Source organism: Astatotilapia calliptera, chromosome 6 (genome assembly GCF_900246225.1).
Source record: "Astatotilapia calliptera chromosome 6, fAstCal1.2, whole genome shotgun sequence".
Lineage (NCBI taxonomy): Eukaryota > Metazoa > Chordata > Actinopteri > Cichliformes > Cichlidae > Astatotilapia > Astatotilapia calliptera.
Genome location: NC_039307.1, coordinates 13,289,258 through 13,308,027, shown reverse-complemented (window position 1 = coordinate 13,308,027; position 18,770 = coordinate 13,289,258). Strand labels below are relative to the sequence as shown.

At 38.7% G+C, this 18,770-nt stretch overlaps 1 protein-coding gene across 1 annotated transcript in view; it reads right to left on the bottom strand.

Moving 5' to 3' along the window:
• Positions 1–18,770, bottom strand: part of tusc3 (tumor suppressor candidate 3) — an 83,122-nt gene that overhangs the window by 13,726 nt on the left and 50,626 nt on the right. The window contains exon 7 of the mRNA XM_026170406.1: positions 2,060–2,123. Coding sequence (XP_026026191.1) covers positions 2,060–2,123 — 64 coding nt within the window. The remainder of the gene's footprint in view (positions 1–2,059; positions 2,124–18,770) is intronic.

Genomic DNA, 18,770 nt, shown 5'->3' with positions numbered 1-18,770 from the left:
CATCGTCAGAAGAAAAGTTGATAAAATAAATTAAAAATTTTGTATTGTTAGATACATATGCGTACTGAACCGAAAGCACTGTATCGAACGGTTCAATATCGATACGAGTATCGTTGCACCCCTAATATACACATATTAGGGGTGCAACAATACTTGTATCGATATATATACACACACAAGAAAATAACATAAGAGTAATAAGAATAATAACATAGCTAGTATTTTTGAACAACAAGTCTTTGTCTGTGCTCATGTAGAACATGCATAAAGTGAAATTATTAATAACACACAGCTGCAGAAAGACAAATCACTTTAATCCTAACTGCAAAAAGTAATTTGCAGTTAGGATTAAACTTTAATAATTGTGAACAATTCATACAATACTCATACAATATTGTAAACACTTATATATTACAGAAGCAAACATTTTTTCATTCAACACCTGAGCTGTTTTTAAATCACTTCAAGCACAGGCTCACATGGCTTAGGGCCTAATTACAGATTCTTCTCTCTAGCATGCTCTGCATACAAATGCACACAACTAGGCAAAGCCTGATGGGGTGCACAAACAAAGACTGCCACATGGGAACATACAGGGGAAAAACTAAGGTATTCTCTTGATGTTGGGGTAAAAGATATGGCATGCTGGTGCGACACAAAGACAAGATCTCAAAGTACAGCAAGGTGGCTGTTTGGGTGGCTATACAGAGTGTCACAAAAATTATTATAACTATAGACCAATCTGCATTGATATAAAGTTTCCATCATGTCAAAGCAACCACAGCTTTTTCTCTTACAAGGAGCAACTGAACTTGAAAAAGACTGTAGCAGGGCTGAAACTATTAAAAAAACAAACCAATAAACAAAAAAACAAAAACAAAACAGTCCCTTGGCCTGCAGGCATCCTACACCCTCATCAGTCTATAGTAACAAACATTATGAATATGTGAACCTTAGATTATGAAATAAAAAGCATATTAACTATGCAGTAGCTACCTGTAGGAGAGCTGCTTTAGAAACACAACTAAAACAGGTCTTTGTTTGTTGGATATTTTTACTTTTAAATTCTTTGCTTTGTTTAAAGAATATAAAATGTCATTTTGAACAGTCACGCCATGTTTGATAAACAATATAAAGCCCTGGAAACATAACAAATTAACACTTGTTTAACACTTCATTCGCACCAATATTAGTTGCAACTTTAGTATAACTAATAACCACCAAGATGCTAGACAGTCTACAAATTAATAATACCATCAAGGAAACATTTAATTGAGTATGGTTTTGTAGCTTAATGTGGTAACTGTTTCCGCATGCATAAATTAAAGATTAAGCAAGATTACATTCTTCTATGATGCTCATAAAATGTGCTCACTCCACCTGCATTAACAACAAAGGTAGCTGTGTTACCATTTCAGCAGGTGCGTATGTTTCATTTAGGTGTAATCAGATGGGCAGAAGACTGACAAAAAAACCCAACAAAACCCTGTGTGACCATGGACAAATAAATATAGCTTTGCAGCAGGTGTGACCTTGGACCTGTTATTTCCTATGGGGGTGAACAGAACAGCTAGGAATGAATGGTATCATTACCCACACACATACAGAAGCCCCACTGCAAGTACACATGGGTATACAAGCAGACAGAAGTAAACAAATACAAACAGAAAAATATATCCTGCCAAACAAGACCCCAAGAAAATACATGCAAAGACACACTCAATCATGAGCTGTTGGAATTTGGAACAAATCAGGCAAGGAGAAAAGTTGAAAAGAGGACAACCCATTGTCTTTGTATTGTGAATTTCTTCAGTCCAACAGAAAGGCCTTAACAGAGATTTTTGACTTTGTTGGAGGGAAAAAAGTCAAATAAAAACAAAAGGGAACACTCTTTCAAACATAAAAAGTTCTCAAAGGTGCTGTGGGTGAGGAAATGGTGATTTAAAGGAATCTGCTGCCAAGATGAGCTGCTGGACATTTCATGGAGATATATTACTCTAGATGATTAGCATTTTGCAACATGTGGCACACAAACAAGAACAATTTAATTAAAGGATACTCAGAAGAAGGATGATGTGAGACTCTGCCACAAACTGTGCCTGACTGCTGCCATGAATATAACTCTGGGGGGGAAGAGAAAGAGAAGAAAACAATGTCAGTTAAGAATTTTCTTTTCAGCGAGTAATTCAGTCACTAACAAACTCAAAAACTTCTATAATAAACAAAAGGACACGGTGGGATTGTGGTTCTGGAATTATTATGTATTACCACACAGTAATGCTACCAGTTCTTTGAAGGGCTAAACTGAATCATCAGATAAAACCACATTCATAGTTTAGCCTGTTTAAAACTAACTTCAGTTGTGTTCCCAGACAGCAGTTGTATACTCTTTCTGCAGTGTCCATGGAGCGTTTCTACCAGCTGGCAGTGTATTATAAATGCACTAGACAAACAAGCAAATAAACCTTAAAAATAATTGAGTAAAATCTTTCCCAATGTGACGTTCTGAGGGTGGCATAAAATGCATCATAGACAGGACGAACAGGATTTTAAGAGACCCGTCACTAGTGTTTTAATAAATGAATAGAAAGTGGGGATCTGAGTGGAGAAGTAATTGTATTTAATTGTATAAATGTGTGTTGCTTGAGTATGTTTCTAGATCAGAATTCATTAATGTGCTTGTTCATATGACTCAAGCCTGAGGAATTATCCATGTGGTGTGTAGGTGTATAGAAAGGGTACATTTTTCATGCAGTGGGCAGAGAGGTCAACCTAAACCTACATTACCGATCACACACACATACACATATGATTGCTCTGAATGAGAATTGGTATGTTTTATGCAGTCTGCCAAAGCTAAACTTCCCACTTCAGTACAATCTTCTCTAAATGTTGAATTAATTGTACTTTAAAATCTTTCAGAATGAATCGAATACAAAACAATAAAAAAACAAAATGGAAATAGTACAGGATCATCAAATCTAACCGTTCCAGAAACAAAAATTATAATTATCCTGATTTCTGTGCATTTCAGACACTTTATGATCAGAATCATCGACATCTAACAAATTGATCTTTTTTCCGCTATAGCTTATAGCCATCTAAACCTGATGATATGCTTGGATCAATGTCCCCGCTGAAGCTCATACTTCACTGAGATTCGAAGCAAAATGCTGGGATTCCAGCTCCTGTGCTAAGATGTCAGAGGTCTACTTTGACTAACATCTGTCTGTTAGAGAAAAAGAAGCAGACAAAATGAGGGTCTGAGGAAAGGAAACAAACAGAAGAAGGGAGAAAGTCTTTCAGAGTGTTTAACATTGTTGAATCCCTGCAGATTATCAGTGTCTAGGCAGATCAAGGGTCTGCTTTTCCACTTGACTGGTGTAGTGTTCATTCCTTTTCTATCAGACAAGAATAAGTATGGAAAGATGAATAGAAGATGACAAAAGAGGTGGAGTAGAGGGTGGACAGCTTTTTCTTGCTTCAGTGGAGAGAAGTGAAGAATTTTTGCACTTGAAAGCAGATAAAAACAATGAGGCCTCAGTGCTGAAACAGATCCTTTTGTTTTCGGTATAAACCTGTTATTCTCCATTAGCTAGGATTTTTAAAATTATTTTCGGCATTCTTTTCTTGCTGACTAGAAAACAAAGCTCATGTACTAGAACAATGGGAAACTGTTTGGAAATTTTCCTTACATTCCTAATCAGTACATTTGAAACTGGAAGGGGAATTTTGGTTCAGCAGTGGTAGCACTTTGGATAACTTCGGACTGCCTGTCTACTTGCAGTGAACGGCTCTGGGGCAGTGGCAAAAATATGTGGTGCATCTGGTCTGTAGTCTCCTCTTCCTAGTGCTGTTATTAGTCCATCCATCAGTGGCAGAGAAGAGAGAAGTTGTAACATACAAAGAGCTGAAGTGAAGCTGAGTGTTAAAAACAACGAAAAGTCTCCACCGCAGCTGCTGTCTGTACTTCTTTGAGGTTTTTGCCCCTCCTCAGACATCTCCACATAGACAACAGAACAGCAGATAGTGGCTTGCACCTTCACCATTCCCTAACTTCCCTGTTTTGTGTCAATAGAAAAAGCAATTTGCATTTGCTGGTGATGATACTAACCTAATACTCATATACAAAATGAAAAATAAAATGACAACTATAGAACACACCATTTGTGAACATACTGTAGACTCTTAATATCATGTTTACCTATTAGATGGGCACTGTGCCAGATATATTGACACTTACACTGTGATAAACCCATTTCAGATGACGGGGGTACTTTAAACCCATGATTTGCCCCCTTTAAAAGGTTAAAGCTTTTGCTTGCCAAGTTGATAATTGACCCATCACATGAGTTTCAACTGATAACCTCTGTAAGATATAGTTCAGACCAGGATATGCAAGACAAACAATCTCTAGCTGCCTTTTGTCCTTACACCTACATAAGCTTTTTGAATGAACTTCTGGTGTGTTTTTCAGTTAACTGTAGAGCTCTTCATTTTAATACCCACTAAGAAGCCCACTCACATTTTCAGGAGACTATTAGTTAAGCTCGTTAAGTACACACAACAGTATGAAAGGGTTAAAAAAAAAGAAGAAAAAAACCTGCCACAATGACAAAACAAATTAAACAAGTCCTAGAAAGTTTGGGAAACCACACACTGAAACTAATAGGTGCGTCAGTATCCAATGGGGATTTTTCTTTCATTACCGGAACTAAAAAAAACCCCCCTCCAAACAACAAAAAAAAACAACACATCCATACCATTGTTCCACTTGCTACATGTTACCCTTAAGCACAAAACAAGTCAATGCTTGGCGGATAAAACATTCTTCAATCCACGGTTGGGCACTTCCAATTAACCTGATGTATTAAAATGTAGCTGTTTAATTCATTAATGTGCGGAGCAGAACAGAGTGTGCATGTTTCAGTGTACGTAGCTAAACAGGTGTCCACAAAACACGTAAGTAAATGTTTGTAAATTAAACTGTTTAGAGAGAACAGCCTTTTGAGACATTTTGTGTGGCTTTTGTGTGAGTGTGCGTTAATCAGAAGGATTTACCTCAAAGTGATTTGGGGTATAAAAGCAGCAACCTTTAGTCTTCATGTTGCTGAGATAACAAAGACATTTAAATGAGCTAATGCAGAAGTCACATCTTGTAACTTTTTCTCTTACTTAAAAAACAAAAAACAAACAAAAGCAACCCCCCCAAAAACTAAATCCCATTCTCTGATCTATATAATCTATATAATAGATCAATGTACTTGGTGCCATTAACTAAATTTCTCTTATATTGTAAGGTTTGCAATATTATATGGTTATATTTCAAGCAAAATCCCACAAAAAGGTCAAAACATAATATTAGTCATTTGCTCAGTTCTGCTTCAGGTCTATCTGTTGCTGCTCAGTGCAATACATAGAAACCCTCACCCTGACATACTCCATAATCTGTGGAGTATGCCTAATATACAGAAACCCGTGTTAACATTTTTTGTTTTAAATATTTCTTGTTTTTACTTTTGTTTCATTTTTTTAAATACACAAGAAAAAAAATATTATATGATCGCTGGTGCCATTCTGGTGCACAGCATGCTGACACATACATTTTCTCCTTTTTAAATAGTCTCACAATGGCTTGCCTGCATAAATTTAGGCAGGTTCATGCTGGGGAGCGTCTGGTACAACTGCAGTCTACTACTGCTCCAATTAATCTGATGGATTAGTTTCTTGCTTTTTGGAGGGTTTTTTGGGTTCTTTTTTAAGACTGCCATGTCTGCAAATTAGGTTAAAACATTGTTTTGTATAAACAAATGATTTAAGTTAAGTAGAGTGGTAAATAAAAGTTGGACATGCGGCCCCACTCTGTATAGACAAGTTACATAAAAAATAACATATTCAATCGATCAATAGCTTGGGTATACATGTGATAACATTCTTCTTCAACAAGAATGAAGATGTGCACAGCAGTATATGCCGACTATGTTCATGGACCCATTTGAAAACACGGATATTAAAATCATCATTATACAAGAATAACCATCTGTAACATTATGACAGAAATTATGTATTTGCACTCATGTAAGTATAAAATATTGATTCACATTTAATATACATTTGTTTAGCCCAGCTTCTGAAATAACAGGTTGCATATGAATCAGCCTTCAATTACAGACAGGCTTTCATTTCCAAATAACAGATCTGGTGAATCCTCAAATTAAATTCTACATGAGTTTGAGAATGGCTGAGTGCATACAGTACATACACAACGTTTGGCAAACATTTAAATGCACAAACTCCAGAACTGCTGTAAATTTTCTGGGGGGGTTTTTGAGTTGGGAAAATCTTTCTTAACCACATGCACAGGAATAATCAAAAGCAGTAATGCCACACACTAATTGTGTTAAAGTTTTGCAAAATAAAAACACACAAAAAATAAATTACATAACTAAAACATGTCTCCAACTTCACACTTTGTAACCATTTCAAATGAACACCTCTATTACTTTAGTAAACAGAACGCCCTCAAGTTAAGGAAACAGTGGTATAGGAACAGCATTATTTATTTGTCGTGAACATGCCCGGCTATTGTCAGAGACCCAGCTTTGGGCTTCAGTTTATTTATTCATTTATATTTTAATGAATGTATTTACTTTCAGGTAATGGCACAGACACAGACTAAAATCAGGTATACATATATATACATATACGTATATATACACATATATACACATATATGTACATATATACATATATATACACATACGTATATATACACATATATACACATGTACGCATATACACATGTACGTATATACACATGTACGTATATACACATATATGTATATATACACATATATATGTTCCCACCAATTGAGCATTGCGTGGCACATCCGACATACTGTTTTACTTTTGTCCATGACGCACTTAACATCAGGGTCATGCTTCACATGAAAACCAAGACAGTTTCAAACGCCAGATCTGAATGAGGGTGGGGCAGGTTCAATTTGCCATGTTGCAAGGAGCTTAGCTTCTGTCTTGCTAGCTTGCGCTGCGCTCAGTGGATCTGCACTCGACATTGCAGCCTAGGCGGAGTAGTCGAACGCAGATCCACTGAGCGCTCAACACAGACAGCATTGTCAGAAGAAAAGTTGATAAAATAAATTAAAAAACAATGTGTATTGTTCGATACATATGCGTACCAAACCGAAAGCACTGTATCGAACGGTTCAATATCGATACGAGTATCGTTGCACCCCTAAAATAAATAAATAAATAAATATATATATATATATATATATATATATATAGACAGACACACACACACACCATTCAAAGAGGAATGCCCTGCAGCACATAACAACTTAATGTCTTAACAACAAGAAGTGAAAGCATTTAGAGGTGATTTATTCACAGCCGCTGTGAGACTGGTTAGGTTCATTGAACCCTTCATTTGAACAAATATGATAGTCTATTTAAGGGATTCAGGTAATGCTTTAAAATCTCATTATCTACTCAGTGTTTATGCAGTTCAGTGTTTACGCACTCCGTGGAGAGTTCAGTTTAATTACCCAAGAGTCAATTAAAGCCATTCAAACCCGTTTTCTTTTTTGAAAACATGTCAATCAGTGAAATGAGGTGACTTTTAACTTCCTAAATATGCAGAATTTTATTAATTATTTTGTTTTCAGTGATATATAGAGAAAGACAGCCAAGGTGAGGGACTTGAGATGACTTGCATTGAGTCAGAGATTTATAACAGACTGTTACTTGTTCTGCATGTGGCTGGGATTAGTAACAGACAATCAATCTGAAGAATGACATAATGGATGCAAAGTGAACTAAGATATACAAGGTAAAATAATTTTAATTATTTCATATAATTATTTTATATGATGACCACTATGATATGAGCCATAGCCTCTTATGGGACTTCTGAATCAAGCTCAATCAAGTTGTTTTTTGTTTAATTTTTGTTTTCTTTTAAATAAAAGTTTCTCATAGCCCAATGTCTGTCTTTATGACTAAGAGTTAGTTTATAGCCTACCGACACAAAATGTAAGTAGCTGATCTTCCCACAATAATAGCTATTTTTACCTCTGTAAATCTCAGTAAGGCAGGAAGTAAAAGTGTGTAGGAATGGAGACACTAAATTTTGTTAACGTGTGGTTTTTTTGTGAACTGCATATTTTCAAGGTACAGTTTCTTATAAATTATTTTTTAATTTGCCTTGGTGACCACTTTAATTTGACTCACCATGAGCCCTACAAAGCATGCCTCTAATCATCCTGGGACAGAAGCATTAATAGGCCAAGGAGAAATGATGCAGCCCTCCTGAAGGGAAACCACGGCAACACTGATGTAAATTTACACTGATGTACGTCTACATATACTTCAGAGTTTATTTCTTTTATTTTGGGGGCTTATTATTGACTGGAACAATGTGTCAAGTATCAGAAAGCTGCAATCTAAGATGCTGGCAGGCGGTAACAATGCAAAACTCTGCTTTTCATGACCAGTGTCTTTGTGACACTTTGTGACAATTTCAACAAACCAGTTGGTCTACATGGAGCCTTTTAATTTGAACATTTCAGCGCTCAGCCTCATTTAACAACAACAAAAAAAGACCTGCATTGTTTAATACATCTGAATACATAATACATAATACATCTGAGGGGGGGGGGGGGGGGGGGGGGAGGAAAAAAGAAATAATACAAAACTAGCCACCTCTTTGTTGAGTTCATCTTGTGCAAAGTTGTTTGAACTTTTGACCGTTCCAATAAACACAACAAAAAAGCAGACAAAAACTCAGGTTATATTGTGCATTCTCCATTAGTGTGTGTGGGTGTGTGTGTGTGTGTGTGTGTGTGTGCACGCTCACGCATGTGGAACCAAATGGAACCAAACATTCACTAGCAATGGGTATTGTATATCCATGCAGCCACTGACCAATAGGAAACCTGTCTTAATTGAAGGGCCTAACAGAGTGTCAGCCTAAAAGCTGTTACACTGCTTACCCACTTGCTCTGCTGCATAGTCTATAAAATACCGACAGCTGCAAGTGCTACCCCTCAACCTCCTTGTAGATACACCTAGTGTCATGGTCCTGGGTCGTGCGACCCAGTGTTTTGAGTGTGTTTTTAGTCTATTTTCATGTTTATTGTTTGTTTAGGTTCATTAAGTTATTCTAGCTCATTTGTAATTATATTACCCTTGTGTTAAGTCTCCCTTGCCCTTCATGTGTTTATGTCTGTGTGTCTTATGTAGCCAAGTTCATGTTGTCGTTTCTGTCATCTTCCCTTGTACTCAGTCTCCCTGGTTCGTGCGTCTACCTGTCATGAGTCATGTCTGCGTGGTTATGTTTAGTTCATGTCATGTCTAATCTCCATGTTTCCTGTTTTACTTTGAAAGTCTGTATTCAATGTCAGTGTATTTAGTTTCACTTCTGTCCTGTCTTAGGTTCATGTGTGTCAGCTCAAATTCAAATTCAAATTTTATTTGTCACGTACACAGTCATACACAGTACGATATGTAGTGAAATGCTTGGACAACTGCTCGTGACCTAAAGAAAACAAAAAAGGAAAAGGCTATGAATAAGATAGGAAATAAATATAAAAAATTAAAAAGGGTAAATTTAACTAGGAAGGAATAAAATATAAATTAAGGTTAAAAATGAAATAACTGTACAACACAAATTAGAATGAAGGGTAAATTTAACTGGGAAAGAATAAGATAAAATATACAAATTAAAGTTGAAAATAAAATAATTGTACAACAAAATACACAATATAGAACTATATAAGAATGTATGAGAAATATAAATAAATATATACACAATAACAGCAGCTGTACAAGTATTAACTGGAAATGAAGAATATAGTGACCAGTGTTGCGCAATCCACATTATGTCCTGTGCAGTGCAAATATGCTTAAAGTGATTTAAGTGATGAAGTGAAAACAATGTCCAGAATGTCCAGTGTGTGTGTAAGAACTGTATGTGTGGGTCAGTACTGTGTGGTGGTGTGATTGAGAGACCGTATCGCCTGCAGGAAGAAGCTCCTCCTCAGTCTCTCTGTGTTGGTCTTCAGCGAGCGGAATCACTTTCCTGACCTCAGCAGAGAGAACAGTCTGTTGTTGGGATGGCTGAGGTCCTTCACGATCTTCCTGGCCTTGGTCCAGCACCGCCTGCTGTAGATTGAGTGCAGGTCAGAGAGCTCGGAGCGGATGGTGCGCTCAGCTGACCGCACAACCCTCTGAAGAGCTCGTCTGTCCTGCATGGTGCTGTTCCCGAACCAGGTTAAGATGTTTCCCGTCAGAATGCTCTCTATGGTGCACGAGTAAAAGTTCCTGAGCACCTTGGAGGGCAGTTGGAAGTCTCTCAAGCGTCTGAGGTGGTAGAGACGCTGACGGGCCTTTTTCACCACGGTGTTGATGTGACAGGACCATGACAGGTCCTGCGTGATGTGAACTCCGAGGTATTTGAAGCTGTCCACTCTCTCCACTGGGCACTCGTTGATGACAGGGGTCTGGTAGTTCCTCTCCTGCTTAGTGCTGAAGTCCACTATCAGCTCCTTTGTCTTACTGACGTTTAGAAGGAGGTTGTTCCTCTGGCACCAGTTCTCCAGATTCCTAATCTCCTTCAGGTAGGCCGTCTCGTTGTTATCAGAGATCAGGCCCACCACGACGGTGTCGTCAGCAAACTTGATGATGGTGGTGGAGCTGGTAGTGGCCACACAGTCATATGTGTACAAAGAGTACAGCAGGGGGCTCAGAACACACCCCTGGGGGGCTCCAGTGCTGAGAGTGGTGGAGGCTGAGACATGTCCGCCCATCCTTACTGCCTGTGGTCTGCCAGTTAGGAAGTTGGAGATCCACTGACACATAGATGAGCTGAGTCCCAGATGCTCCAGCTTGGTGGTGAGTGTGGAGGGAATTATGGTATTAAATGCAGAGCTGTAGTCTATGAAGAGCATTTTAACATAATTCCCCTTCTAGTGTCCAAGTGAGTGAGTGATGTGTGGAGGAGATGAGAGATGGCATCGTCTGTGGAACGATTTGGACGGTAAGCGAACTGTAGTGGGTCCAGTGTGTCTGGTAGTGAAGAAATGATGAAGTCTCTGACCAGGCGTTCAAAGCACTTCATCACTACTGAGGTGAGGGCTACAGGGCGATAGTCATTGAGAGAAGCAGGGTGGGGTTTCTTCGGGACAGGAACAATGATGGACTCTTTGAAGCATGTGGGGATCACCGACTGAGATAAAGAGATGTTGAATATCTCAGTGAACACAGGAGCTAGCTGGTATGCGCAGTCTCTTATACGACCTGGGATGCAGTCTGGTCCTGCTGCTTTCCTGGTGTTCACTCTTTTGAAGGCTCTCCTTACTTCATGCTCGGAGATGAAGAGCACGTTTCCGGTGCTGGCAGTATCTTCCTGTCTGCAGCCGTTAGCGCCGCTAGCACTAGCATCGTTGGAGTCCTTAGCTGCAGCCTCGAAGCGAGCATAGAAAGTGTTCAGCTTGTCTGCCAGAGTCACGGCCGCGTTCGTCATACCGGTTGTTGGTGCTTTATAGTCCGTTATTGTCCTTAGTCCCCGCCACAGGCTCCTAGAGTAACTCTGTTGGAGTTGTGACTCTAGTTTCCTCCCGTAGCGCTGCTTCGCCTCTTTCACCGCCCTCCGCACGTTATATGACACGGCTTTGTACGGGTCCATGTCCCCCGTCGTGAGTCCCGTGTTGTAGGCAGCGGTGCGGGATCTCAGAGCGTCGCGGATGGTTTTATCCACCCACGGCTTCTGGTTGGGAAACGTTGTGATAGTCTTTGTCTTCACGGTATCATCCGCTAGTTTCCCGAAGAATCCCACAACCGCTTCCGTAAACACGTTGACATCATCATCGGAGCTGTTTCTGAACATGCCCCAGTCTGCGTCATCGAGTGCGCCTGTAACGCGGCCACCGATTGATCCGTCCAGCGCGCGACCTTCCTCTGAACCGGAACTGTGCTCCCATGTGTGGCCACTTCCCCTGATCATCCCTCATGTGTATTTAGTCTCTGGCTGTATCCCAATTCAGGGTCTGCAGCCTTAAAGGCCGCATTTTAAGGCCGATTACGTCACCGCGACGCGACGAAGGCTGTCCCAATTTGAAGGCTGCTCAAAATGCGGCCCTCAAATGCGTCCTTAATTTCCCTGAATTTTAAGGACGTGGCGGTGTAGACTTCGTGGCCCAATATATCCCAGAATGCATAGTGTGGATAATTTTGCTGAAAAAAACGGCGGATGAGGGGCGCCCGAAGAGTAAACTTTAAGTACTGAATATCATATCACTTATTTATGTGCAAATGTTTAATAACGAAGAACATTAAAACATTACTGTTGGCCACATGTCGGCAAAGTTATGTGACATAAGTGATGTTTGTACTAACTTGGTTTTAAAGCCTTTACTTTAAAATATATGCCGTTCAATAGCTGAGCTTAATCTTACAGAGAATGATCAAAGCTCATGTAGAAAGAAACAAACAAATGAACAAAAGATTTTCTCCTTCATTTCTGTCAAACAAAGCTGTATGAAACGTTTCCAGCTGTTAGTATCATGGTTGCTAGGCAACCTGGGCAGCGCAACGGAGGCTAGACAGTCCCATTTCACAAGCCTCGCACTTCCGGCCTTAGCGGTCTTTAAGTACGCGGCCCTTGAGGATTGTTGAGGCTGCGTACTTTAAGGCTGCAGACCCTGAATTGGGATACAGCCTATGTGTTTCATGCAGTCTGTGTTGCGTCGTCTCTGTTCCCACCTCCATGTTTTCACGGTCAGTCTTTGCAGTTATCACCATAGTCTCTGAGTCTTCTTAGTTTGTCACAGTACTAGTTTTCCCAGTTTAGTTATAGTCTAGTTTAGTCACGCTATTCCTGCTGTGTTTGTACACTTTGTCTTCAGCCATAATAAAGGCTCACTTTCTGTTAAAGTTCACTCCCGTCTACTCACTTGTGTACGCACCTGGGTCCATCACACACACCACCACACGGCCTGTCTCGGCAGACCGTGACACCTAGGGTTTAAGTTTGAAAATCCTAGGTGACCATTTTCGCAAAATATTGTGTTTACAAGATTTTCAGAAAACTTGACCTCTAACTTTGATGTTGACCTTGACGTCACTGATATTCAAGTCCATGATTTTTGCTATATTCACCTATGGTATGAATGTGAAATGTTGTCCTATGTTGGCTCTTTCCTGAGTTATTGTGTTCACAAACTTAAGTGTATGAGGTGCCGTAAGGGACATTATCATGGAGATAAGTATGTAGAACAGTGAGGTTGTTGTTTTTTAAAAAAAAAAAAAAAAAAAATTTCCATTTATCCAACGCAAAAGGATTGATATTCTAAGTAGCCAGTAATCAACATAACACACAAACACCGTGCAGGGAGGAGTGGATGTATTGCATGCATACAGACTACCAAAGCACCACACCCCCCTCTTGCCCCTGCCTGTCTTTTAATTCTGGCTGTATTGTCTCTCTGTCTTGTTCTGTGTAAAAGGCACTCTATTTCTCAGGCACTGTTGGTGCTCTCTGTAATTTTTCAGTCTGTTTGACAACAAATGGGTTACACCCTCATCTGATGTAGCTCTCTAATGTACCCTTCAGCTCTTCTTTCTTTTTCCCTGTCATTTCCACATCCCTCTAGTCCACTCATTTGCTATCTCTTGATTTTGAAACACTTTTATTCATGCCCAAAATAGCTTCTTCAGTTGAAGTTGATGGTATTGTTTGTGTGTAGAAATAATTTATTTTTTAAAAACCTAATTCATCTGTGCTAATGCATGGTATTGCACACATGACAGGGAGCAGTTTTGTACTTTTGCATTATATAATTGAATGAAAGTTATGTACATACATACAGTTTTTACTTTTCTTTATTTTTGTCCCAACTAAGTCCTTATTCAGTCTGTTTATCAGTTCAAATAATTACTTATTTTTGTCTTCCTTCTGCTCCTCTTTCTCCTCCATGCCCTGCCTACTCACTCCCACTCTGCCTGTGGTCAGCTAATTTGAAACAAACATACCTGCCTGACTATTCATACTTACAGCCAGTTTAAAGTCACCAACTAGCAAAACACCTTTAGATTGTGACAGTTAGGCAGACTATGCAGGCACAGGGTGAACATACAAACTCCATACTTGCAGGCGATTGAAACCCAAAGCATTCTTGCTTTGATGCAACATTACTAACCATTGTTTTACAGTGTCACCCTGCAGTTACACTTTCCATATCCATGAGTTCATGAAGGTCCACTTGAGTATGACTGATGTAAAATTCATCACCATAAGGCTAACATGAAGCTTCGTGTGACTCTGTGTTCCTGCCATTTTTTTAATGACCATGCTGACTATGCATGCCTACGACAGGCTACAAAATATACTTAAAAAAAGTTTTATAACAATGACAATGTGTGCAATGAGTATACTTTTGCTCTTAAAAGGTTATAGTGATAATGGTGCCCTTTACTTAATAACATTTCAAAGTGTTCCTAAAATCCTGCCATCCACTATTCTTTAACAGCAGTAACTCCACTCACATAGTTTGCAACAACATGCAATGTGTGCTTTTACTCTATTATTTTTGCTTTGTCTTGAATTTTGGACCGACTTATCTGACATAGGAGCAGGACTAGGCTTGGCTATATTTGACTACAAATGATGCTCGTCTTTTTTTCTTTACACTTTTGAACCACACCTTAACCTTCCTCTCTTGTTCTCTCCATCCCCTGATGGTAAATGGCAGTGAATGAGAAGATGATTCAGAAAGGATCAGTATCATCTTATCCTTTCTGTTTCTTCCCACCCCTTTTCATGTTACCTTTTCTCACCTCTTTTTCTAATCTCCCACATTCACCAGACCGTGTAATTCCTTCAAAATGATGAGCGAGCAAGACCAGGTACACTATATTGAAAGGATTTGTCAACTGACGAATGGTACAGTGAAGCAGATGAAATTGTAGTGTGTCTCACTATGGAGCCAAAAAAAAAAAAAAAAAAAAAAAAAAAAGCAAAAGCTGCTGCCTCAAAATGTGACAGAAACATAGTTTTGCTTTAACAAACCTATGCACAGAGGTTCATACATAGACTATACCCAAAATCCATGTACTCATGAATTACAAGAAGCATGCACATACCAAACACTTACACACATGCTGTGATATGGCAAACTCTGTCAAAAAAGGCAAGCTAAGTATAGAATTATGTCTTTTAAATAGATTTTTTTTTTTTTTAACTTAAAGTTAAAGAAGAATGAGGGATTCCTCGCGAACATTTTCTTCCTGTGGGTTTGAGTTGTTTAAAGTACTTTTTTTGTCAGTGTTTTTCTTATGTGTTTGACTTTGACCAACTCCTTTTTTCACCTTTATTGGCTGATTCAGCTGAACAGGAAGTTGTTTCCTGACAAGGAAACTGACGGAAAAATTGGTACATTTCAAACCACTACAAGCAACCTGCTAGTACAGCGGTCCCCACCCTTTTTTTGCGCCACAGACCATTTAAGGCCAACAATATTTTCACGGACCGGCCTTTAAGGTGTCGCGGATAAATACAATAAAATAAAACGTGTACCGGTACCCCCCAAAAAGAGAATATTTAATCATAACACATGGGAAAAGACCCAGGGAAACAGAGTTAACAATATAAAAGATATAAAAATAACGATTAAAAAAGCGATAAACACCCTGAAAACCATAAATTTCAAACCCAAGCCTCAACTCTTGCGGTACCAAGCGACTCACAGACCAGTACCAGTCCAGGGCCCGGGGATTGGGGACCGCTGTGCTAGTAGCCTAAGTGAAGCAGCCGCATTACTTAACAATATATTAGCTTCCTTGAACGTGAAACGCGGAATTCGGAAGGATGTCCTATTTCCCCTAAGCTTTTTATATTGGCACCTCAACTGTTGCCAATATACAAAAACTCAACACTATGAAAAAAGAATTCTAACAACATACAAGGAGTATCAATTTTTAATGAAAACTTCAAAATAAGTCAATTCGCAGATGATACATCTATTTTTTTTGAAAGATAAATCCGTGGTAGAAAAAACTCAATTTTCTCTAAAGCTTCTGGTTTATCTCTTAATACCAAAAAATGTGAACAACTCCCGATTCATACAAGCTCTGACTTCTCAATAGCTTCGGTTAGAGTTTAATGTAAAGTTAAATATTTAGGGCTGACAATATCTAAATGCCTCATTAGAAGAGAAGACACTAATATTTCTAACCGTATCATGGATATGAAGAAATCACTTAGCCACTGGTTAACCAGAGACCTCACTATTATGGTAGAAACATCCTATCCAAAGCTGAAGGTATCTCCAAATTGATCTATCCTTGTCACTCTCTATATATCTCCTCTAAAAACATTAATAATGCCAACACAGTTATTTTCCGATTTTTGTGGAAGAGTAAAACCCACTACATTAAAAGATCTCAGCTTGTTCAGGAATACAATAAAGTTGGTATCAAAGCCCCAGAATTTGAATCCATGGTTGGCACCCTCAGAATTAAATGGTTAAAATCTTGTCTGTCACAGAGCAACTCTGTGTTTCCACATCCCACAACCCTTGTTTAGTAAAATAGGAGGATTAGACTTTATTTTGAAATGTGATTTTGAGGTAAATAAAATCCCGATCAACATATCGAACTTTCCCAAAGAGACTTTGCAATGATATTGCACGAGTAAAACGATATTTACCCACAACTTCTCTCCTCATAATTCAACCTTATGGAATAATAGGGTAATAAAATGTAATCGAAAATCAATTTTCAAGAGCGACTGGTTTAACAAGAAGATTATATTCATAACAGATTTGTTGCATGAGAACGATGTCATTCTAAGTTACACAGACTTTTCAGAAGAATATTGTCTAAACTGTTCTCAAAGAGAATATAACTAATTTTGTAAACTGATCCCACTGCCTCTGCTTCATTTGATTAAAAACTTTATGATATACAATAACTTCTCATCAGTGCTTCCTAATTTATTGCTAGGACAATGTCAGCTGTTTGAAAAAATGCAATAATAAATGTATTAGTAGTTTCTTCAAATACAAAATATTTCATAGCTATGACAGAATGGTTACATAACATGGTTCTAATTTAGTTATTTCAGATACACTCGATAAAGCAAACTCGAAATGTATGAAATGGCCTATTCTACCTAAAGTTAAAGAAACACACTTTAAAGTCATAAACAAAATTAATCCTGTGGCAGAATTTCTAAAAAAGAGATTTGGCTTTGAGGTGGATCCGTGTTCTTTTTGCACTGATGAAAATGAAACCCTAGAACATCTTTTTTTTCTATGCCCTATCACACAATGCTTTTGGTGTGACTTAAAAATGGATTTCCCTAAAAATTAATGATGTGCCACCATTTGAATTACATCATATATTTTTTTTTATATGGATCATCTAGCATTGGGTGTCTCAGACATTCTTAACATCATCATACTTTTGAGTAAATATCACATCCATTGTGCTATATGGAGGAACACTAAGCCTTCTCTCCCTGGTTTTATTAACGATTTTAAGATATTTTCTTCTTCGCTAAAAAAGACAAAAAGCAAATATGCCAAAAAAAATTAACCAGGATATTGCCCGTCTCCTGCTATTCTAAATTTTGACTTATGCTGAAGCTAATATATTGTTAAGTAATGCAGCTGCTTCACTTAGGCTACTAGCAGGTTGCGGAGTAGACATCTGTGTAGTGGTTTGTTTGAAATCTACCACTTTTTCCTTCAGTTTCCTTGTCAGGAAACAAGTTACTGTTCAACTGAAATGCCTTGGTTTTCAGTGGAGTGTGTGAGAGGGTTTCAGTGTGAGAGTGTTTCAGTAGTGTGTATGAGAGATAAAATTTCAATAGTGTGTGTGAGAGCGTTTCAGTAATAATGTCCCTTACAGCACCTCATACACACACGCACTCGGCTTGCAGACACAAACATAATTTCTCAGATTCCTCCCTTTCTTCTATATGGCCATTTCACTTTCATTGTTCTGATCCTACTCTCCTCCAAGTTCATAGTTTTTTTCCATTTTCCTTCCATATTTTTATTTTAATTTCACACTTCAGTGGAGAAACCTAAATGATGACCTGCAAAGCTATATCTGGAAATACTGTGTGAGTAAGTATTTGCACACATATTGATAATAAGTGGCAATTCTCTAAAACACAGCAACTATATGAAAGAAAGGATGGTTGAGTCAAATTCCTTGTTTATGTGCACAAACTTTGTCAAATATAGATTACTCTAATTCCGGCTGATAGCTAGGTTAAACAAAAAGACCTGAAAGGAAGACAACATGAAAGGAAGAAAGCGCAGAAAAATGGGGGCGATCGTGGCGAGTTGGCAGTTTGTCTTTAATCGAAAGGTTGCCGGTTCGAGCCCCGGCTCGCACAGTCTCTGTCTTTGTGTCCTTGGGCAAGACACTTCACCCGTTGTCTACTGGTGGTGGTCAGAGGGCCCGGTGGTGGCAGTGTCCAGCAGCCTTGCCTCTGTCAGTGCGCCCCAGGGTGGCTGTAGTTACAATGTAGCTTACCATCACCAGTGTGTGAATGTGTGCGTGAATGGGTGGATGACTGAACATGTAAAGTGCTTTGAGGTCCTTAGGGACTAGTAAAGCGCTATATAAATACAGGCCATTTACCAATGAGAGAAAACAAGCAAGAAAGAATTACGGTAAAGAAAAAGTCTTTTGGCCAACACCTCTCTCTTTCCCACTCTGCTTGGCCCAAGATGACT